Genomic DNA, 19,009 nt, shown 5'->3' on the forward strand with positions numbered 1-19,009 from the left:
CAGTGCAGGAGGCCCACCATCTGAATAACAGCTCCACAGAAAGAATATAGAAAAAGAAGGAAATCATCCAAGAAATGATTCAAGAAAATCTCTCAGAAATGAAGGACATTTCCAATTAAGAGAGCTCATCAATACCCAACAGAATTAAATCATAATTGACCCCTACACCAAGGCCCATCATCACAAATAACATCACAGAAAAAAAGCTTTCAAAAAGAAAAAAAAAAAAATCACATATTGAGAATCAGGAATATAAATGGCTTTAGACTTCAAAACTAAGTAAAAAAGCTAGAAGGCAGTAGACAAAATAGAATTCTGTCTTTAAAATTCTTAGAGAAAATTATCTCCAACCAGAATTCTATACCCAGTTAAGTGTCCAAAGATGTTTTAGGGTGGAACAATGGCACTTTCAGATAATCAAGGGAACAAAAAAATTTTACTTCCTCTCTCAGAAAACTACTGAAGAACACACTCCAGCAAAATGAGGGAGTAAACCAGGAGAGAAGATAGGGGATATAGGAAACGTCAGATCCATCTCAAGAGATACAAAGAAAACCCTAACATCATGATGACATCATCATCCATGATGAGGGCAAAAAACAGTTCATCCTGAAGCAGACTGAACATACTGAAAGGAGATTTCAAGGAAATCTGGAGAAGCACCAGAGTAGGGAGGCTAACCCTAAGTACACAGAAAAATAAGCAAAGGTTAAAAAAAGAATTATTAACTCCAGGGAAAACAAACAACTGCAGGAAGAGAAAGCTATAATATACAACATGGTTAAGCTGTGAACAGTATTTATGTAACCATAATGATATAAACAATGAATACCAACCTAATCAAAATTATAATGTAACTTTATTGGGAAGATAAAATAGGAAAGTGGCATGTATGTGGTAGAAGTTTGGGGGCAGGGGTGAAAGAAAGATAAATCCTCATCTTCTACAGAGTAGGAAGTCATAAGAAATGCCTAAAGCTGAGAAATGGCAATATAAGCATGTTACTTAGAAATGTAGAAATAAATACCAACAGAATCAGCTAACAGAATTAAAAGTGATTACCTCGAAGAAGTAGAAATGAGAGAGGAGGGAGAGCTATTTTTTTCTTAAGCTTTTCAAAGCTTTATACTTTGGGCACATATGACTTTGATTTTAAAAATGCTTCATTAAGCAAAGTTAGTGATTATTGTTATAACTAACAATAAATTCTGTGTTATGTGTATTTTATATATAGAAAAAAAAAAAACAGGTAAGGAAAGGAGAGATGGAGTGAGAGAAAAGGAAAGGAAGGAAATGAAAGGAAAGGAAGAGGGTGGCAGGGGGTGGGGAGAGGGAGAAAGAGAAAGAAGCCAGCTAGAACAGAGAAAAATGCAGCAAAAGAAATGAAAATATTGAAAGAATGGAAAAGAAGTCTACAGAAAGGGAAGACTGATACTCACCTCTAACATTTAAAGGGGATACAAAAGGCAATGAGAAAGGAGAAGGAAGAGTATAACAGTGACTGGAGTTTATAAGAGAAATTCCACTGCCATAAGGAAATAGTGGCAATTAAGAAATTTTTCTTCAGATTCACACTAACATTCCTTCAAATTGCTGGTTTTAAAAAACATGCATAAGTAAAAGAAACAAAACCCCCTTACCTGCTTTTCCAAAAAGTGTGCAACTCTGGTCCTCTGCTCTTTTGGGATGGTCGGGAGGACCTTGTCAGCCATGCTGAAGTCCCTCCGCATGACAGCCGTCTGGTATTCCAGCACTGAAACCAGCAGGGAGTAGCTAACGATATTTAGTTCCTTATCCCCCAAATAAAGCCTGTTGTCTTTAGGAATATAGCCCAGGAGATACATTGTCCTGTAAGAGAAACAAGAACTAATTTAATTTAGAACTAAGCTGAAATCAGTAGACACACACACACACACACACACCTCCGCCTCTTGCTCAATATCTTTCCATCTGGTTGATGCACTTTTGGTTAGCAACTGCTAACCTGCTAAAACCATAACACTGAAAAATCACAAGCCAGCGATTGGTTTTGTTTAAAAAGTACACTTTAGGAGTTCCCGTTGTGGCTCAGAGGATTAAGAACCTGACTGGTACCCATGAGGATGCAGGTTTGATCCCTGGCCTCACTCAGTGGGTTAAGGATCTGATGTTGCTGCACACTGCAGTGCAGGTCGAAGATGAGGCTCAGATCTGCCATTGCTGTGGCTGTGGCATAGGCCAACAGCTGCATCTCCAATTCAACCCCTAGCCTGGGAACTTCCATATGGCTCAGGTACAGCCCTAAAAAGAAAAAAAAAATTGCACTTTAAAATTTAGGATGCAAAAGATAAAAGCCAATGATACTCAGCTACCTGTCCAAGTGGGCAATGGTGACTATTTCTCCTCCAACATAATAATTTAATCTGTTCACAGAACTTGTGTATATGAAGCAGTCGCCTACCCACAGCCCTGTTTTCACAATTTCCTGAATCTCACCAAGAACCTGCAGAAAGAAAATAAGTTCTATTATTTTATTCAGCATTAGAAATCCTGTCAAAAAAAAACTGAATATAATTAGGGATGATAGGTAGAATGAGAAATGCAAAGAAAAAAATCCTATTCAAGAAAGAAAATCTTTCCTTGCAACTTCCATCTTCTTTCTTCAAGAATACATTCCTGGGGTTCCCATCATGGCTCAGCGGAACGAATCTGACTAGGAACCACAAGGTTGCAGATTCAATCCCTGACTCTTGCTCAGTGGGTAAGGATACGGTGTTGCCGTGAGCTATGGTGTAGGTTGCAGATGCGGCTCCCATCTGGCATTGCTGTGGCTGTGGTGTAGGTTGGCAGCTACAGTTCCAAATAGACCCCTAGCCTGGGAACCTCCATACGCTACGGGTGCGGCCCTAAAAAGTCAAAAAAAAAAAAAAAAAAAAAAAAAAAAAAGAATACATTCCTGGATGAGTATCTGTGAGTATCAGTAGTGTAAACTTTCATTGTTACATCAAGATCTAAGAAAGTGTGATCTAAGAAAGTGTTGATCTAAACTCCTTATATAAAATCATCCAAGACACCTTCACAAGGGATGATTTATGTTTACTATCTGAGAGCTTGTTTTAAATCACCGGCTAAATCACCTTAGGACCAAAACACCTTCTAACTTCCTTCCTGAAAGATAATCAAAGTTATTATAAATCTTTCCTAAAATCAAAGCACAGATTTCTTTTAAACATAAATATTTCAGACCCTGATCTTGGAGCCAAGATGTTAACTTCCACATTTTACCATAACTCCTTAAATGCTTATTAGTTTCCCTAAGCCTAATGTATAATAAAATGCTTCAAGAAGTAAAGTTCTAGTATAAGAATACAAATCATGTAAAAACAAAGCTAAGGTTGTGTTGATGTAATTACCTCAAAGCCATCTTCAATGCCATCTTCAGTAACCCCCTCGTGTGTTTCCTGTGCAGCCAAGACTTTCTCCGACAGATACTTAAGGATAAAAAATGATTCCTCAGTAGCAATACAGACTAGCTCTCCAGAGTCAGACCAGAAAATCTGCAACATGACAAACAGAAACAGAAACAAACGATTTTGGATTCCTGAGTGGATATGACCAACTGAATACACTGTTTCCTACGAGATTTATGTTCTACATTAAATAATAAGTACGCACCTAACAACTTGATGCCATGTATATACATATATTTGGGAGAATGGAGGGGGCACTGCTGTTTTCTTTATAGAAATGGAAAGCCCCAAGGGAGGCAGGAAGGAGCACGGCATTGAGCACCAGGCATGCTGCGACTTGGGGGTGGGCGGGGGGCAGCAGCCTATTCCCTACTGGTCTTGGAAGAGTGTTTCTCATCCATTATGACCCCCACCCCAAACCTTTTTTAGACTTTTCGCCCATCACCTTCCCCTATGAAGTTTTAATGTCACAGATACTATCTGGCTATACATATATAATGCATAAACATATGATACACAAACACATCATATATACATACATATGAATACCTGTGCTTTATAAATAAAAAGAGCACTTTTTTCACCAGTTGGTTTCAGGAACCAATTTCTGCCTCCTGAGGATGACATCCCCCTGCTGAGAACACATGCTCTACAAGACAGAACCAGAACCCTGGGGAGGTAGATTTGTCTCCACAGATAGCTTCCTGACAATGAAAGCTGTCAGAGAAGCAGCAGTTCTTTTTTTTTAGAATTCAGATTTATTGATTTCCACTGTTGACTTTAAAGAATGCAGTCAGCTGGCTGCAAGAACAAGCAGGCAGTTCTAAAGGTAGAAAATACTGTCACTGGAGAGAGCTTCCTAAAGTTTAAACAGCCATTATCAGGTAAAATATGAAGAGGCTTTCTGAACTGAGCAGATTTGCAGGCCTTATTTGCAGGCCTTCCCACGTCAAGAACACCTTGACTTCTTATCTTCAAAGCATAGTTTTTTTAAACTGTGAAAAGCCATTTAAAATATGAATAGCACTTGGCATTTGTATACCGTCTTCTTTGAAGCCCAACAGCTACTGCCTGATTCAAATTCCACGATTCTCATTTTCTAAGCATTTCTGAGGTAAATGGCACTGCGTCCAGCACAATGGAGCAGGGACAGTAGGGTACAAGGACATTTCTGGGCCTCAGGGACCCAGAGCTTGTCACAAAGATGTACATGCCAAAAACAGCAATGAAGAGGGAGCTCACGTGTTTGGGCTGAATTTCAATCCTGCGTATGAGCTCTGTATTGTCCCAATCGTAGAAAGCTAAGCCATTGACAGATCTCACTCCCAGTAAGAAGCCTCCATAGATACCTGAAAAGAATTTAAAAGATTTAGATCTTTAGATATTTTTGAGCCATTACAAAGCTTCTAAAATTGTATTATATACAAACAGCACTCACTTTCAGCTCCAAAATCTGGTTTAAATGATTTTTTTTCCTTAAAGTTCTTAAATATCTTTACAACACTGTTGCTCTCTCTGATCGCATATCTGGGGGGAGAAAGGAAGGCAAACAGAATATTACCTAGGTACTAAACAACACCAGATATTACAAATACCTTCAAATATATTTTAATGCATTATGAAAAAATATAAATATTTGAAGATTCACTAGTGTATCTTTTTCCTAACACATCAGTGAACTCCTTTCAGTTGGACAAATGATGTATGGGTTTCACACTGCTTATTACACAAATTACTAGGGCTTACAAACTATTTTAGAAACTGAAAAGACCCAAATGTCCCTCAATAGGGGAATAATTAAGCTAATTGTTGTCTATTCATACACTGGAATACTACTCTGCAAAAAAGGGATTACTGATGCATGCAACACTGATGAATCTCAAAAACGCTGAGCAACAGCCAGACATAGAGTGTGCACCGCACACCTCCACTGATATGAAACCGGAAGGAAGACCAATCCACTGGGGAACAGGGGTAGGGTGCTGTTCCCTGTGAGGGAAACAAGGGGACTGGTTTTGAGGTGACAGGAATGTTCTACATATCTGGATCATGCTGGTGGTTATGGATTACATTCATTTGTCCAAATTCATTAAAACAGACACTGAAAACAGTGCATTTTATTTTGTATAAATTATACCTCAATAAAAATTACCTCTCAATTAATGTATACTAGGTAGTTGCTTACTGGTTCCTTCTTGATTCCTGCTTGGTGCATGTAATAAACAGTGGGGCTTTGGTTTTTTCAGACCATGTACTGAATTACGTCTTCACAGTTTTCTTAGTTTTGTTTGCCCCATATTTTGTGTTGCCCTTTCTGCCAACAGTGAGTAGCTTAAGCCTCAAGTTGCTGGGCCAGAGACTGAATCCCAGCCACAGCTGTGACCTACACCCTAACTGGAGCAACCTCAGATCCTTTAACCCGCTGGGCTGGGGATCAACCTATGCCTCAGTAGTGACCTGAGCTGCTACAGTCATATTCTTAACCCACTGCACCACAGCGGGAACTCCAATAATTGAGAGGTAAATTTTTAATGAGACTATTTTATGAACATTTTGAATTTAGACAGAATTTGTTAAGAATGGGAGATGGAGGGAGTTCCCATCGTGGCTCAGTGGTTAACGAATCCGACTAGCAACCACAAGGTTGTGGGTTTGATCCCTGGCCTCACTCAGTGGGTTAAGGATCTGGCACTGCCGTGAGCTGTGGTGTAGGTCGAAGACACAGCTTGGATCTGGCATTGCTGTGGCTGTGGTGTAGGTTGGCAGCTACAGCTCTGATTTGACCCTTAGCCTGGCAACCTCCACATGCCACAGGTGCGGCCCTAGAAAAGGCAAAAAGACAAAAAAAAAAGAAGAATGGGAGATGGGTAACATCACAGAAGATGAGTTTTAAAACAGATTCAATCAAGTTTTCATCAAGCTTACATCAGACTCTTGCATCTTCCCTAAGAAATTCAGAAAAGGGCAGCAGCAGCTCAGGATGCCAGGTCCTGGGAAAGTCTTGATCTCAGAACCTACCTTGCCTTAGCCCTTGGGTTCCATCAAAGAAATGGGTGCAGGGTCCCCAGTTTAATGAGATCAGACTGAGTGAGCCAGCTCAATTTTGAAGAGAGAAAAGGCAAATGCAGCTCACACTGCACAGCTGCCCTGACTAATCTTCCAACACAGCTCTATGAGAACTGGTCTTTAATGTGGAGAAGAACAGCCTACACTGGGCCTTGCAAACCTCTTTAATAAAGCTGCACACAGAACACTCGTTGCCAAGCAGGGCAAGCTGGATCTGACACAGCCAACACTTACTCTGAAGAATCGTGGGCCCACGCAAACTCCTGGGCAGACCCAAAGCTCTTGTTTCTTAAGGCCATTGCCGTATAGATGATATACTCGCCATCACCACACACCACAACAAACCTAGAAATTACAGAAGTCAGGGAGAGACATGCAGAGGGCCAACGACATGTAGAAGTTAAGAAACAATCATTCCTCTTTATGGTACAATATTTCTAAAAACAAACTTTATTTCAGTTGACTGTTATAAACGAACCTAGTATCTTTTAAATTCAACCAGTACTTGTCGAGCACCAAGATGCCTGGCACTTTGCTCATCACATTTACACCATAAGGCACTATCTTACCCCGCAAGGCTATGTTCATTTTAAAGCCGATCACTCAAATAAGTAAAAATGTTACTCCAGTTTTTAATGACTATTAAACCTATCAAAATAAACAGAACATTTTAACATTTAAATAATAAGAAAAAAAGAATACTACATGGCCAAAATTTTCTCAACAGACATAAAACAGCTCTTTAAAGCTCTAATTTAGAACACTACTGGCTGTTACTAGATTGCCAAAGGTGAAATGCACAACTTACAGCAAAAAAATATTTTATGATATTAAGGGAGGAATAAGTAGTGCATTCCTAATTTTCATAAATTTTTTTTACTACAAGTAATAATGGATACCACTTCCTGAACTAGGCAGCCTACTTGGTTTATATATTCTGTCTTTTTCAGTACTCAAGACAGCATTATAAAATGCCCAGTTCTATTGTAAAATAATTTTTAAAGCTCACAGGTTTAAACTCATTGTACTAGAAACTCTTTTCTCACAAGATGTTTGGTATTTTATAAATCTTAAGGGAGAAAGAGAGCTGATGATTCACATTACAGAGAAGAAGCAAAATTATTACTAGTCCCAAAACTTTTTCAAAAGACAAGACCTCACAGTCAGCTTTTCTTCTTAAAAGCAATGAATCAGCAAAGACTTAGCATGTGCTAAGCCTCAGGATAAGACAAGATTCTTGCCCTTAAAGGAACCTAAGGACACATACCAACATATTTGAAATGAGAATGAGCACAAAACCACTGAACTGTTCAAAACTGTGTGCCCAGGACAAAGCCAGGAAGGCAAATAGGCTTCACCTTGCATGTCAACCTGATTACCTGGCATGGCTGAGGGCCGCCGTGCTGAGGCCTGTGAGGCCAGGGCCAAAGCTCAATGAGGAATGCCCACCTCAGAGCAGGGATGCGATACGCTGTGAATATGCAACCCCTGCTCTAACACACACAGAAGTGTTAGGAGAGATTCTGATGGTGGCTTACCGCCCATTAGGATTGTGCTGAATAGTCTGAGGGTATATTTCACAACTGCCCATATCCTTTACTGCCAGTGGCAATCTTTCTCCATCTTTAATTTCAGCATCTCCCATTGCTTTTAGGTTGGCCTGCTGGACCTCTGAATGTTTGGCCCAAATTATCTTTCCATTGGCATCCATGGACATGGCAGGTTCCTCCCGACCAAGCTAGAGGAATAACAAATGACTCTTAGATTAAAAAGAAAAACAAATAAAACCATGACAAAATAAACATCTTTTATTTTCATTTAGCAGAAGGCACCTTTCTTCCACTTTAAGTCTCCGGTGCTTACTCTCTTGTGCTCAGTGACCCAGGTGCAAGTTTAACAAAGCTGGTGACTTGGAAAATAACTGCTTCCCCTCTGTTCATCTACTCAGAGACGGTGTAATGAGAGATTACCTTAACAATGATGCTCCCTTCATCATAGCCCAAAGCAACGTTGTTGGACCCTCTCAGACTGGCCACACACCACACCCTCTCCATTCCATAATTCAAGGTACTCTCGAGGCGATAGGTGCTTGAATGCCAAATTCGCACAGTTCCTAAAATGGACAATGTGAATGCTCCCTTTTCATTTGAACATCCAACCATGAACTGCCAGGTAAACTAGCCACATGGGAGTCTTTCTATTCAAATAGAACACACTTCTTGGCAGCTGAATTTTTTAATCTATGGTCTGTAAGTGATTTTATAAAGCAACATAAATAACAGAAAATTTATAAGAAACTAAAACTAAGAAATGCGATTTTAAGTATGAAATAATGACTGGGACAGTCAGTGCCCCTGATTTGCCAGATGCTTTCTACATGTGACTTCCCTCCTTTCTCTACAGTCCTATGAAACAGATCTATCTATTCCCACTTCATAATCTACCCACACCACACATCCATGAAGTAACAGAGCCTGAATCTGATCCCAGGCTTTTAGACTCCAAAGCACGGGCATCTCTCCAGCACTTCTGGCTGTCTTCTTCTTTAAGTAACAGAGAGAAAACACAGCAGAATGATGATGATGATGATGATGATGATAATGCCCCTTTACTCTTTTATAGCTTAAGAAATCTATTCTAATGAAAATATCAAAATGCTTTGACACTTCCAAAGAAAATGCAGGGTACTAGCTAGCTTCAATATCCACTTAGTAAAGATAAGCACAGGAATAAAGCGATGTTTCTAACTTACCATCCTCTGAACCTGTGATGATGATTGGCAGCTCAGGATGAAAACTGGCACAAGACACGTTTTGGGCGTGCCCCTCCAGCGTTTGCACACATGTTTTATTCTGTAATCGAGCCATTGAGAACACTTTCATTAGTGAAAAGCAACTCGTCCTTGATTTTCCCAGTGTACTGATACATGATAAATGATGCTGGCTATGACTATCTAAACAGAGATTCAATACAGAGATTCCTGCAACAGAATTATCTTGTTGTGTACATGTTTTCTCTAATTATTTGACAGTGCAGGCAAAAGTAAATGTAACAGTCACATTTAAAACAGCGCACACACATGCACGCATACACACACACACACACACACACACACACACACACACCTCTCGAAAGATCTGGTTTTCATCCGAGTGTTAGTCCCCCAAATTAAAGATATCTTTAATATTTTTATTCTGTGTTTAAACACAGATGTGTAAATATCTCAGGACAACTGGTTTTCTAGGCCTCATTTTATTAACCGCTTGTGGAAATTTTGGTGTGGGAAACAAAAAATTGAACAGTATCTTTATAGCGTTAAAAAGCACAGTAACAAGAGTTCATAACTAGGTTTTACAAGAGTCTATGTGGCACTGTGGCTGTTGGGTGGGGCTAGGTCCAGGTGCTGGGGTGCTGGCTTCCAGGAGAGCTCACGCCAGTGGGTGATCTTCAAAATGCCTTCACCACCTTATCCGCAGGGTGGGCCATGGCCGCCCCCCACCTTGCTGAGACCCTCCAAGACCAGCAGTTCTCCAAGCTAAGGCACAGAATATGGATGGACAGAGGCCCTCAACCCAGCAGAGCCCCTCACGTGTCTGGGTCTGCCTCCTAACTGCAGTACAAAGGATGGGATGGCTGCTGGAGCAGGCATCCGAGTGGTGCCCACCTACAACACACATAACAGGACTCCAGGAGGCAGGCAGCTGCTCTCGGGGAGAAGCAGAGGTGACCCTGGGAACCCCAGCAGTGATACTGACCCTTTCCTTGGTTGAATGATACCATTCCACCCACTCCTCTCAGGCCCGAAAGGGAGGATATGCCAACAAGAATGACAAACTGTGATGACACCTCATCTTGTGACAGTGTCTAATTTTTTTTCATTTATTCTCTCATTTATTCATCCATGGACATTTTATTGAATTTCTGTCTTTTGAACAATAAACTGATAATTTAAAATAACGGAAGAGTTCATGTGGCAAAATGACTGTACCATGGTGACATCATGACATTATTCAAGATCTACCAGTTTTCAAAATATGAAAGTCTACCAGTGACAATACCAGAGGATGTAAGAATTCATTTTAATTAAAATTTCTCATTTCTACTATTAAATGAAAAGTAAACACGATGGCATTTTAATTTTAAAATCTTGAGAGGCATTTGTTGTCATTTTCATGGGGGATTCTGGGACCACAATTTAGGTGCAAAAACTGAGAACTTAAGTTATTAGGTTATGAACAGAGTTCAAAAACCCAAGTTTTGGAGGTCCCCGGCAGCCTAGTGGTTAAGGATTCCTTGTTCATCCCTGGCCTAGGAATTTACATGTGCTATAAGCACAGCCAAAAAAAAAAAAAAAAAAAAAAAAAAAGTTAAAAAAAATAACCCAAGTTTGGGAGTGCTCGCTGTGGCTCAGTGGGCTACAAATCTGACTAGTATCCATGAGGATGTGGGTTCAATCCTTAGCCTCACTCAGTGGGTTAAAGATCTGGCATTGCCATGAGCTGTGGTACAGTTCTCAGATGCAGCTCTGATTCGACCCCTAGCTTGGGAACTTCCATAAGCTATGAGGCCCAAAAAAGAAAGAAAGAAAAGAAACAGTTTTAATTGTCTTGTAAACAACAGTAAGAAGCACATCTAACACATGGCAAGAAAAGTTATGAAAAAATTGTACCTGATAGTCCCATATTTTCACAAGACGGTCATCTGCACCTGAAATGAGGTATGGCTTGTCGCCACCACTGTAGTAATCGATGCAATTCACGCCTTTCTCATGTCCCTCCAGAGTGAAGTTTGGTGATGAGGAGCCCAGCTGCCACACCTTCAGAGAAGAACATCTGCCAGTCAGTGTGCGGCCTTGCTTTTCAGAAGGCAGCTCCACCACATTTTTAACATATAAATGCCAAAGCCCACAAGAGAAGCTAAGGAATGTTCTTTTTTTTCATCCATTTTTTTTTCCGTTCTTCCTCACTTTACCTGAATTTCCAGGGGACAGAATCACTATGGCATTCTCTTAAAAATGCCAATTTCCAGGCTTTATCCCTAGAGATTATGATTCAGTGAATCTACAATGAAGCCCAGGAATCTAGGTTTTTCAAAGACACCTTCCCTTTGAGAAACACCACTTTAAAGGTAAGAAATGAGTTTATGAGAGATTTACTATAAAACTAATGAAAGTAGACCTAGATATATTAAAAAGAGAGAACTGCTGCTTAATTAAAATATGAAAAGTATAGAAAAGTAGTCAAATGTTACTACAGCACTGGTACTCAGCTTTATCTTTACAAATATTTATTTTGTATGCCTACTATACGCCCTCTGGGGATTATAAAAATGTTTAAGCAAATTTTACTACAGCCAAGGACAAGTCTAATTTAGTGAAGATAGTTTAAAACTAATTTCATAGTTTTCAACCTATGTTAAAAAAAAAAAGGACAACTCAATGAAAAGAAAAAAAGGCAAAGCCCTGGCATTCCCGTCGTGGCTCAGTGGTTAACGAATCCAACTAGGAACCATGTAGTTTTGGGTTGGATCCCTGGCCTTGCTCAGTGGGTTAAGGATCCGGCGTTGCCACGAGCTGTGGTGTAGGTTGCAGTCTCAGCTTGGACCCCACATTGTTGTGGCTCTGGCGTAGGCCAGTGGCTATAGCTCTGATTAGACCCCTAGCCTAGGAACCACCATATGCCACAGGAGCGGCCCTAGAAAAGGCAAAAAGACCAAAAAAAAAAAAAGGCAAAGCCCTAAGATATTCAATATATAACATAAATAATAAATTGTCAGATAAATAGCATATAACGTTTTATATAAAGGAAAACTAATAAAAATGTTATTTTAGGTGTAAGCCTATACATGTAAGCAAAAGTTAATGCAATGTATACTTTTAAATCTATGTATATGAAAATACTTTAAATATTACAATGGAAAAAGGAATATATTTGCACGCGCTGCAACATGTGTCAGGCACCTAGTACGGGCAAGGCACTGTGCTGTTTGCTTATGTGTCTGTTTGGGAAAGGGGATGTCATGGGGCTCCCTGCCCCAAACATCGACATTTCAGGGATAAAGATTTCTAGAGACACATTCATTATTATTCAATGTGAAGGCCGTAACAGAGGCAAAAAGCAATAGAAGGAATGGGATGAGCATGACTGGCTCTGTCTAGAGATGAAATGGATGTCCGAAAAGAGGTTCTCAGAGTAAATAACTGCTCAGCCTTGAAAGATGAGTAATTCTCCAGAGGAAAAGAAATTTTAAAATGGAGAAAAAAGAATATTGTAAGGAGTATTCCTGTGGTACAGTGGGTCAAGGATCTGGCATCATCACTGCAGCAACTTGGGTCATTGCTGTGATGCGGGTTTGATCCCAGACCTGGGAATTTTCATGTGCCATGGGTGCAACCCCCACACCCCCAAAATATTGAAGGCAGAGGGACAGGCTGAATTAGGTAAGGTTCTGTGACCATTCATGGTCTCTAGAAAATGATGAACAGTCCAAGATTATAAGAGATATCTCATAATATCAGCTAAAGCTAGTCTTGGAAAACCTTGTATTCCACACAAAGGCATTTGGCCTTTATCCTCAGAATGGGAACTGACAAGATGGAATCCACATTTTAGAAAGATAACTGGCAGCAGTACAGAGAAATGGAATAAGAGAATGGAGGCAGATGAAATTTAAATATAAAACAGATTATAATCAGCAGAGGTCAACAACAAATACACCAAAGAAGAGAAAATAGTAACCTAGATAGAGGCATTTTCTTATTCTGGGTTTGCAGAGATTTAAAAGTCTTATGAGATATTGCTTCCACACAGAAAAACACTCCTCCACTAAGAGCACCAAGTTGCCACATTATCTTTCTAAACAGAATACACCCTTCTGGATCAAAAGGAGAAGTCCTAATGAGCTTCTGAGAGAAACTTCTAGGGCAAGAATAACTTTCTGGGCATTCAGCAATAAAACACATAAAATAAACAAATTTCACCCCACACACTGTGAACACCCTACCTTGATAGTCCTGTCCAAAGAAGCGCTGGCAAACTGGTTGTTATCTTTGGGGTTGATCACAATCTGCATAACATAATGGGTGTGTCCTTCAAACACTTGTGAGCAAGACCATTTTTTATCCCAGTCCCAGAGTTTAATAAGCATGTCATCTAGACCAAAAGAAAGTCTCCAGTTAGTTGCAAATTTCTATTTCATTCATTCAGAACTAAGATGCAGAGTCTTTGTGCTTTTTAAGGCAGCAAATTTAACACAAATCATACATTCCATGACTTACAGAAACAGAATCAGAATTGCATAGATTTTTCAAAATCCTTATTTATTCTAAGAATAAATTTAAATTTCTAAAGAGTGAAGATAAAAGAGATTACTAATAGCAAATACACAAATTTCATTGAAAAAATTTAAGACATGGAGTTCCCGTCATGGTGCAGTGGTTAACGAATCCGACTAGGAACCATGAGGTTGCGGGTTCGGTCCCTGCCCTTGCTCAGTGGGTTAAGGATCTGGCATTGCTGTGAGCTGTGGTGTATTTGCAGATGCGGCTCGGATTCTGCATTGCTGTGGCTCTGGCGTAGGCCAGTGGCTACAGCTCCGATTCGACCCCTAGCCTGGGAACCTCCATATGCCATGGGAGTGGCCCAAAGAAATAGCAAAAAGACAAAAAAAAAAAAAAAAAAAGAAAAAATTTAAGACAGACTCAATGCTTTACAGAATGATGGAAGAGTAACACAAAGTACGACTGAATAATGACAGCAATGACTATTTCAAGAATAAGCATTTCTCTCTTAATACAAGATTAATTTTTAAAAAGTTTGCATTACTTCTCAATTTCTAATTTAAAAATGTTTGAAAGAGCTATTACTAATTTAGTGCAACGTGTTTTAATTGCCTTCCAAAAGAGGCACAGTTTTATACAAAATACCAAGGAGCAAACTAGTCTGAATATAAAGATAAAACTGACTAGGATGTATGGCACTTGGCCCCAAACCCCCTCAATCAGCATGTAAATTAGTTTTCTGTTCAGCAGATGTTTCAGCATCTACACCTTCAAGTCTTCCCTGGCAGGAATAGGAGCAACTGCCATACAAACCTTAAGTAGAGTTGAGAGTCATTAAAATACAAAAAGAAGCAGCACAGACAGCATGTTAAAAGATTTAAATAGTTTAAATTTTAAAAGCTGCCTGGAATTAGACCTCTACCTGTAACAGGAGAAGAAGAATTGCATGTCTCCCTGAATGAAAATGAATTAAAGAGATGCAAGTGACCGAAAGGCGTCATCTCTTACCACTGCTAGTTAGAATGAAAGGCTGGGTTGGATGAACGGCAATACATCGAATGTAGTCTGAATGCGCTTCAAACATATGAACTCTCTCCAGAGTGTTGTAGTTGAACACTCTAATTTGCATGTCATCCTAGAAATGGAAATTTAAAAACCATTTAAAAGCATTACGGTTCTGAAGTAAATTGCACACACAAAAAATATAAAAGTCCAGGCTTCAAAATATGCACCAATTAACAAAACAAATCAAGAGTCAAAATTCTGCAACTCATTTTAGCAATTATTGATCAATTCTGAAATGGAATTAGAAGCTCATGGTTACTTACCGCTCCTGTCACAACCCAATTCTTCCTTGCAACAAACTTTGCGGCTCGAACAGGAAGATCACATACTTCGAATGTTTTCACCAGTGTCTTTAAAATTTAAAAGGAATATACATTTGAGTTATAAAACAATAACTGAAGAATCTATTAGTTATATTCAAAACATTCAATTATTTAGATCACTTCCAATTTTAAAATATCCGTGGACTAAAATATATAAGCTCAACAAACGAAACAAACAGACCAATCATCTTTTCTTTAACAGATTCAAAATTAAAACTCTTGGAGTTCCCGTAGTGGCACAGCGGAAACGAATCCAACTAGGAACCATGAGGTTGCGGGTTTGATCCCTGCTCAGTAGGCTAAGGATCCAGCATTGCCATGAGCTATGATGTAGGTCGAAGATTCAGCTCGGATCTGGCATTGCTGTGGCTCTGGCTTAGGCCGGTGGCTACAGCTCTGATTAGACCCCCAGCCTGGGAACCCCCATATGCTGTAAGTGCAGCCCTAAAAAGACAAAAGAAAAAAAATTTGAAACACTTATAAGAGCAAATGTCCACAAGATGGAGTTCCAGATCCTCTGTGCTCCAGCCCTTCCCTACCTCTCCAACCTCATCTTTGGCTAGTCCCAGGCTCACCCTCTGCTCCTGGTTCCCTCTGCCTGAAACCCACCCAGAGGACCTTATCTGGTTCCCTCTGCCTGAAACCCACCCAGAGGACCTTATATTCCACTTTTATAACATGGCACCTTCATAATTACGTGTTTAATGCCAATCTTTCCTGCTAAGCTCCCTGACGGCAGGAATCTCGCTTACCACTGTATATCTAGAGCTTAGAACAGTGGCTGGAAAACAACCAATGTGTAAGAAGTATCTGTTGAATGAATTAGCTATTTTCTTCTTTTTAAAATCAAACCCATAAACTCATAAATTTATAAACAAGATACATCCTTTTGTACACTTTAGCAACATGCTCCCATACAATGCTGTTTCTTCTTAGTAAAGTGTGAGAACACAGTGATTTAGATGTCCCTTCAAGCCGCTCAGAAGGGAATTACATACAGAGGATAAAGGTAGAAAACTAGGAAACCCTACTAGAAAGAACAGGGATGAATGCATCGCTTTGTCCTCCCAAACTGATGCCTTGTTTAAAAGCCGGAAAAAAAAAATCAAACTATCATTTTTCAAACTCTCTTTCTGTATAAGAGAATAATGAAAAGCATATTCTGATTGATTAACCATGTGCACTAAATTAAAAAATAAGGATTGGTTCATAAGAACTATTTGGCCTACTGTGGCTCCCTGAACAAGACTTCAAATATTCTCCAAAGACTAAATTATTAGGGACATCAGCTCCAACCTATATAACCACGACCAGCTAACTGCCACAAACACTGAGAGCAGACAGAACATGCCACCTATGAGATGACAGACAAAGCTATGGAAGTTCGTGGGGAGTCAACAAATTCAGGGATTTGCTGAGCAGTAAACAATAAATAAATAAAACTAATAACCATCATGGTTCATATCCATGTTAAGTGTTATGGCTGATACAAATGAACTAAGGGGTGGTCTTCACACTTCAGAAGCTAAAGAAGCTAGAGAGGAGGAAATGCTACGCATGCAACATAAAAACCACCCAATGTAAGGCAGGAAAATAATGAAACATTTGTCTGGTACCTTACAGGTCTCACACACCATTTTACCTAATTTGATTTAATCCTTCTGACAATCCTGAGATACAGGGAAGGCAACGTATCATACAGGGAAGGCAACGTATAGTCATGAAAGTAAGTAAATCTAGCCACAACAAGGTTAAAAGGCTTGCCCACATCACTTAATTAGCGGGATGCCTTCAAATTCTTACATACTGATTTTTTAACCACTGTACCCATCACTTCAAAGAGGATATAATATATCCTTATTTGAAATTCAAATACATGTGAATTTACTTCCAAAAAACCTTTTTGGCTCTTTTAAGAATTTTGCTTTCATATACATAACTGACAAGTAACTTCTGTTGGTAATTAATGGAGGGACAAAAAGCAGGGAGAAACAAAATTGATCAATCACTCAACAAAGACTTCCTGAGTATCTACTATGAGCCTGACTGACAGGCCTGCACTTGAAATAACAATGGGAATTAAGACTAGATAATCCTTATCCTAACAGAACCTCAGTTCCTGAAGGAAAGAACAAAATTAAACAAAAATTACCAATGTAATGAATTAAGAAAGGGGAACCAGATGGCCCTGCAGGAGAACAAAGAAGAGTTAAAAAAGAAAAATGAAGCAAGTAGATGACCCAGATAAAGCAGTTATGTTACAGTAAAGCCTAGAGAAAAATAAGGGAAGTACACCTGGGCTTTAGAAAACGACAGAGCTGGAGTTCCTGCCATGGCTCAGCAGGCTGCAAATCCAACTAGTATCCATGAGAATGTGGGTTGGCTCCCTGGCCTCGATTAGGGGGTTAAGGATCAGGTGTTGCCGTGAGCTGTGATGCAGGTCGCAGATGTGGCTTGGATCCGGTGTTGCTGTGGCTGTGGTGTGGGCTGGGAGCTACAGCTCAGATTCAACTCCTAGCCTGGGAACTTCCATATGCCGTGGGTGCAGCCCTAAAAAGACCAAAAAAAAAAAAAAGAAAAGAAAAAGAAAGGAAAGGAAAGGAATGAAAGGAAGAAAGAGAGAAAATGACAGAGCTGAGATATGGCTAAATGAAGCTAACGGAGGGGACCCCTAGGAAACATTAGGAAGCATGGTACAGGAGGGGTGGGAGGCAGCAACATATTTGTTAAGCATAAAATCAGAAAGGTTCTAAACATTTGGATAGAGCAGCTGCCCAGCACATCTTCTGCCTTCCCTCACAAAAGCAGTTAGCAAGTATATTCTCCACCTCCAGGCAAAAGGAATTTGCAAGGTAAAGACTTGAAATTGCATAAAACAGAAATTCTAAAGGTGATATACTGATAAATGGAATGTTTATTATTCACTAGTTCTGGAAATAATTATTGAGCACTTACTGTGTATCAGGTAATGTCATAGGCACTGGGATACAGAGAACGAAGTGTTAATATGAATAAAATGTCACTAGTGGGGTCTTAAGTGTACGGTCGTTACTGTTTCATTAGAGTGATATATAAGCTGCAAGGGTGTTTTTAGGTTTACTCATGACATTGATTCCCTAAGGTCTATTTTTGCCATCTTAAATCTCTTAAATGTGAATTTTATCTGGATTTTAAGAACTTAACCTTGGATAATGGAGATAGTTATTATACACAGACACAAAACTGTATGGCATAGTGCTATCTGATACTTTGAAAGAAAAAAATTAAGGCTGGCCAAGAAAGAGTGGAAAACATGACATAAACTAAACTGAAAGATTTATTATTTACTCAGATGAAAGCATTAAAGGCAGATAATTTCATGTGTAATGAGAAGCTGACTATAAATATTTCTCTGATATAATCTATAATTTGTAGGACTGACTGGAAGTTACCTGCATCATTCATTATATTGAACACTTGGGGAAAAAATAATTTTAAAAAATCCCTTAAGGTTTTTAGAATACTCATCAAATGGAAAATTCAGGACTATTAAATACTTTTATCTAGATCAAGTGATCTTATATTGTCAGTTCCTTTAATTTTAAAGAGGAGCTAATACTACCTATATCAGAACTTCACATTTAAATATTGGATATAATGAGCTTAGAAGTTTCTCCCACAAGCTCTAATCTCATAAATGGTAATTTATCTCTTTTTTTTTTTTCTTTTTTGGCTGCCCCATAGCATATGGAGTTCCCAGGCCAGGGATGAGATCCGAGCCACAGTTGCAATCTATGCCTCGGCTGCAGCTACCCTGGATCCTTAAGCCACTGGCTGGGCTGGGTATC

The 19,009-nt window shown here is 39.4% G+C and overlaps 1 protein-coding gene across 1 annotated transcript in view; it reads right to left on the reverse strand.

Moving 5' to 3' along the window:
* Positions 1-19,009, reverse strand: part of COPB2 (COPI coat complex subunit beta 2) — a 36,822-nt gene that overhangs the window by 11,305 nt on the left and 6,508 nt on the right. The window contains exons 3-15 of the mRNA XM_005669884.4: positions 15,123-15,209; positions 14,803-14,929; positions 13,518-13,666; positions 11,185-11,331; positions 9,268-9,367; positions 8,486-8,628; positions 8,054-8,253; positions 6,750-6,860; positions 4,888-4,976; positions 4,692-4,798; positions 3,393-3,536; positions 2,352-2,482; positions 1,641-1,848 (exon numbers count right to left, since the gene is read on the reverse strand). Coding sequence (XP_005669941.1) covers positions 1,641-1,848; positions 2,352-2,482; positions 3,393-3,536; positions 4,692-4,798; positions 4,888-4,976; positions 6,750-6,860; positions 8,054-8,253; positions 8,486-8,628; positions 9,268-9,367; positions 11,185-11,331; positions 13,518-13,666; positions 14,803-14,929; positions 15,123-15,209 — 1,743 coding nt within the window. The remainder of the gene's footprint in view (positions 1-1,640; positions 1,849-2,351; positions 2,483-3,392; positions 3,537-4,691; positions 4,799-4,887; positions 4,977-6,749; positions 6,861-8,053; positions 8,254-8,485; positions 8,629-9,267; positions 9,368-11,184; positions 11,332-13,517; positions 13,667-14,802; positions 14,930-15,122; positions 15,210-19,009) is intronic.

This window comes from Sus scrofa, chromosome 13 (genome assembly GCF_054392235.1).
Source record: "Sus scrofa isolate SSC_HxYL_T2T_F1_AM1 chromosome 13, Sscrofa_HxYL_maternal_Yorkshire_Landrace_v2.0, whole genome shotgun sequence".
In the NCBI taxonomy this organism is placed as follows: domain Eukaryota; kingdom Metazoa; phylum Chordata; class Mammalia; order Artiodactyla; family Suidae; genus Sus; species Sus scrofa.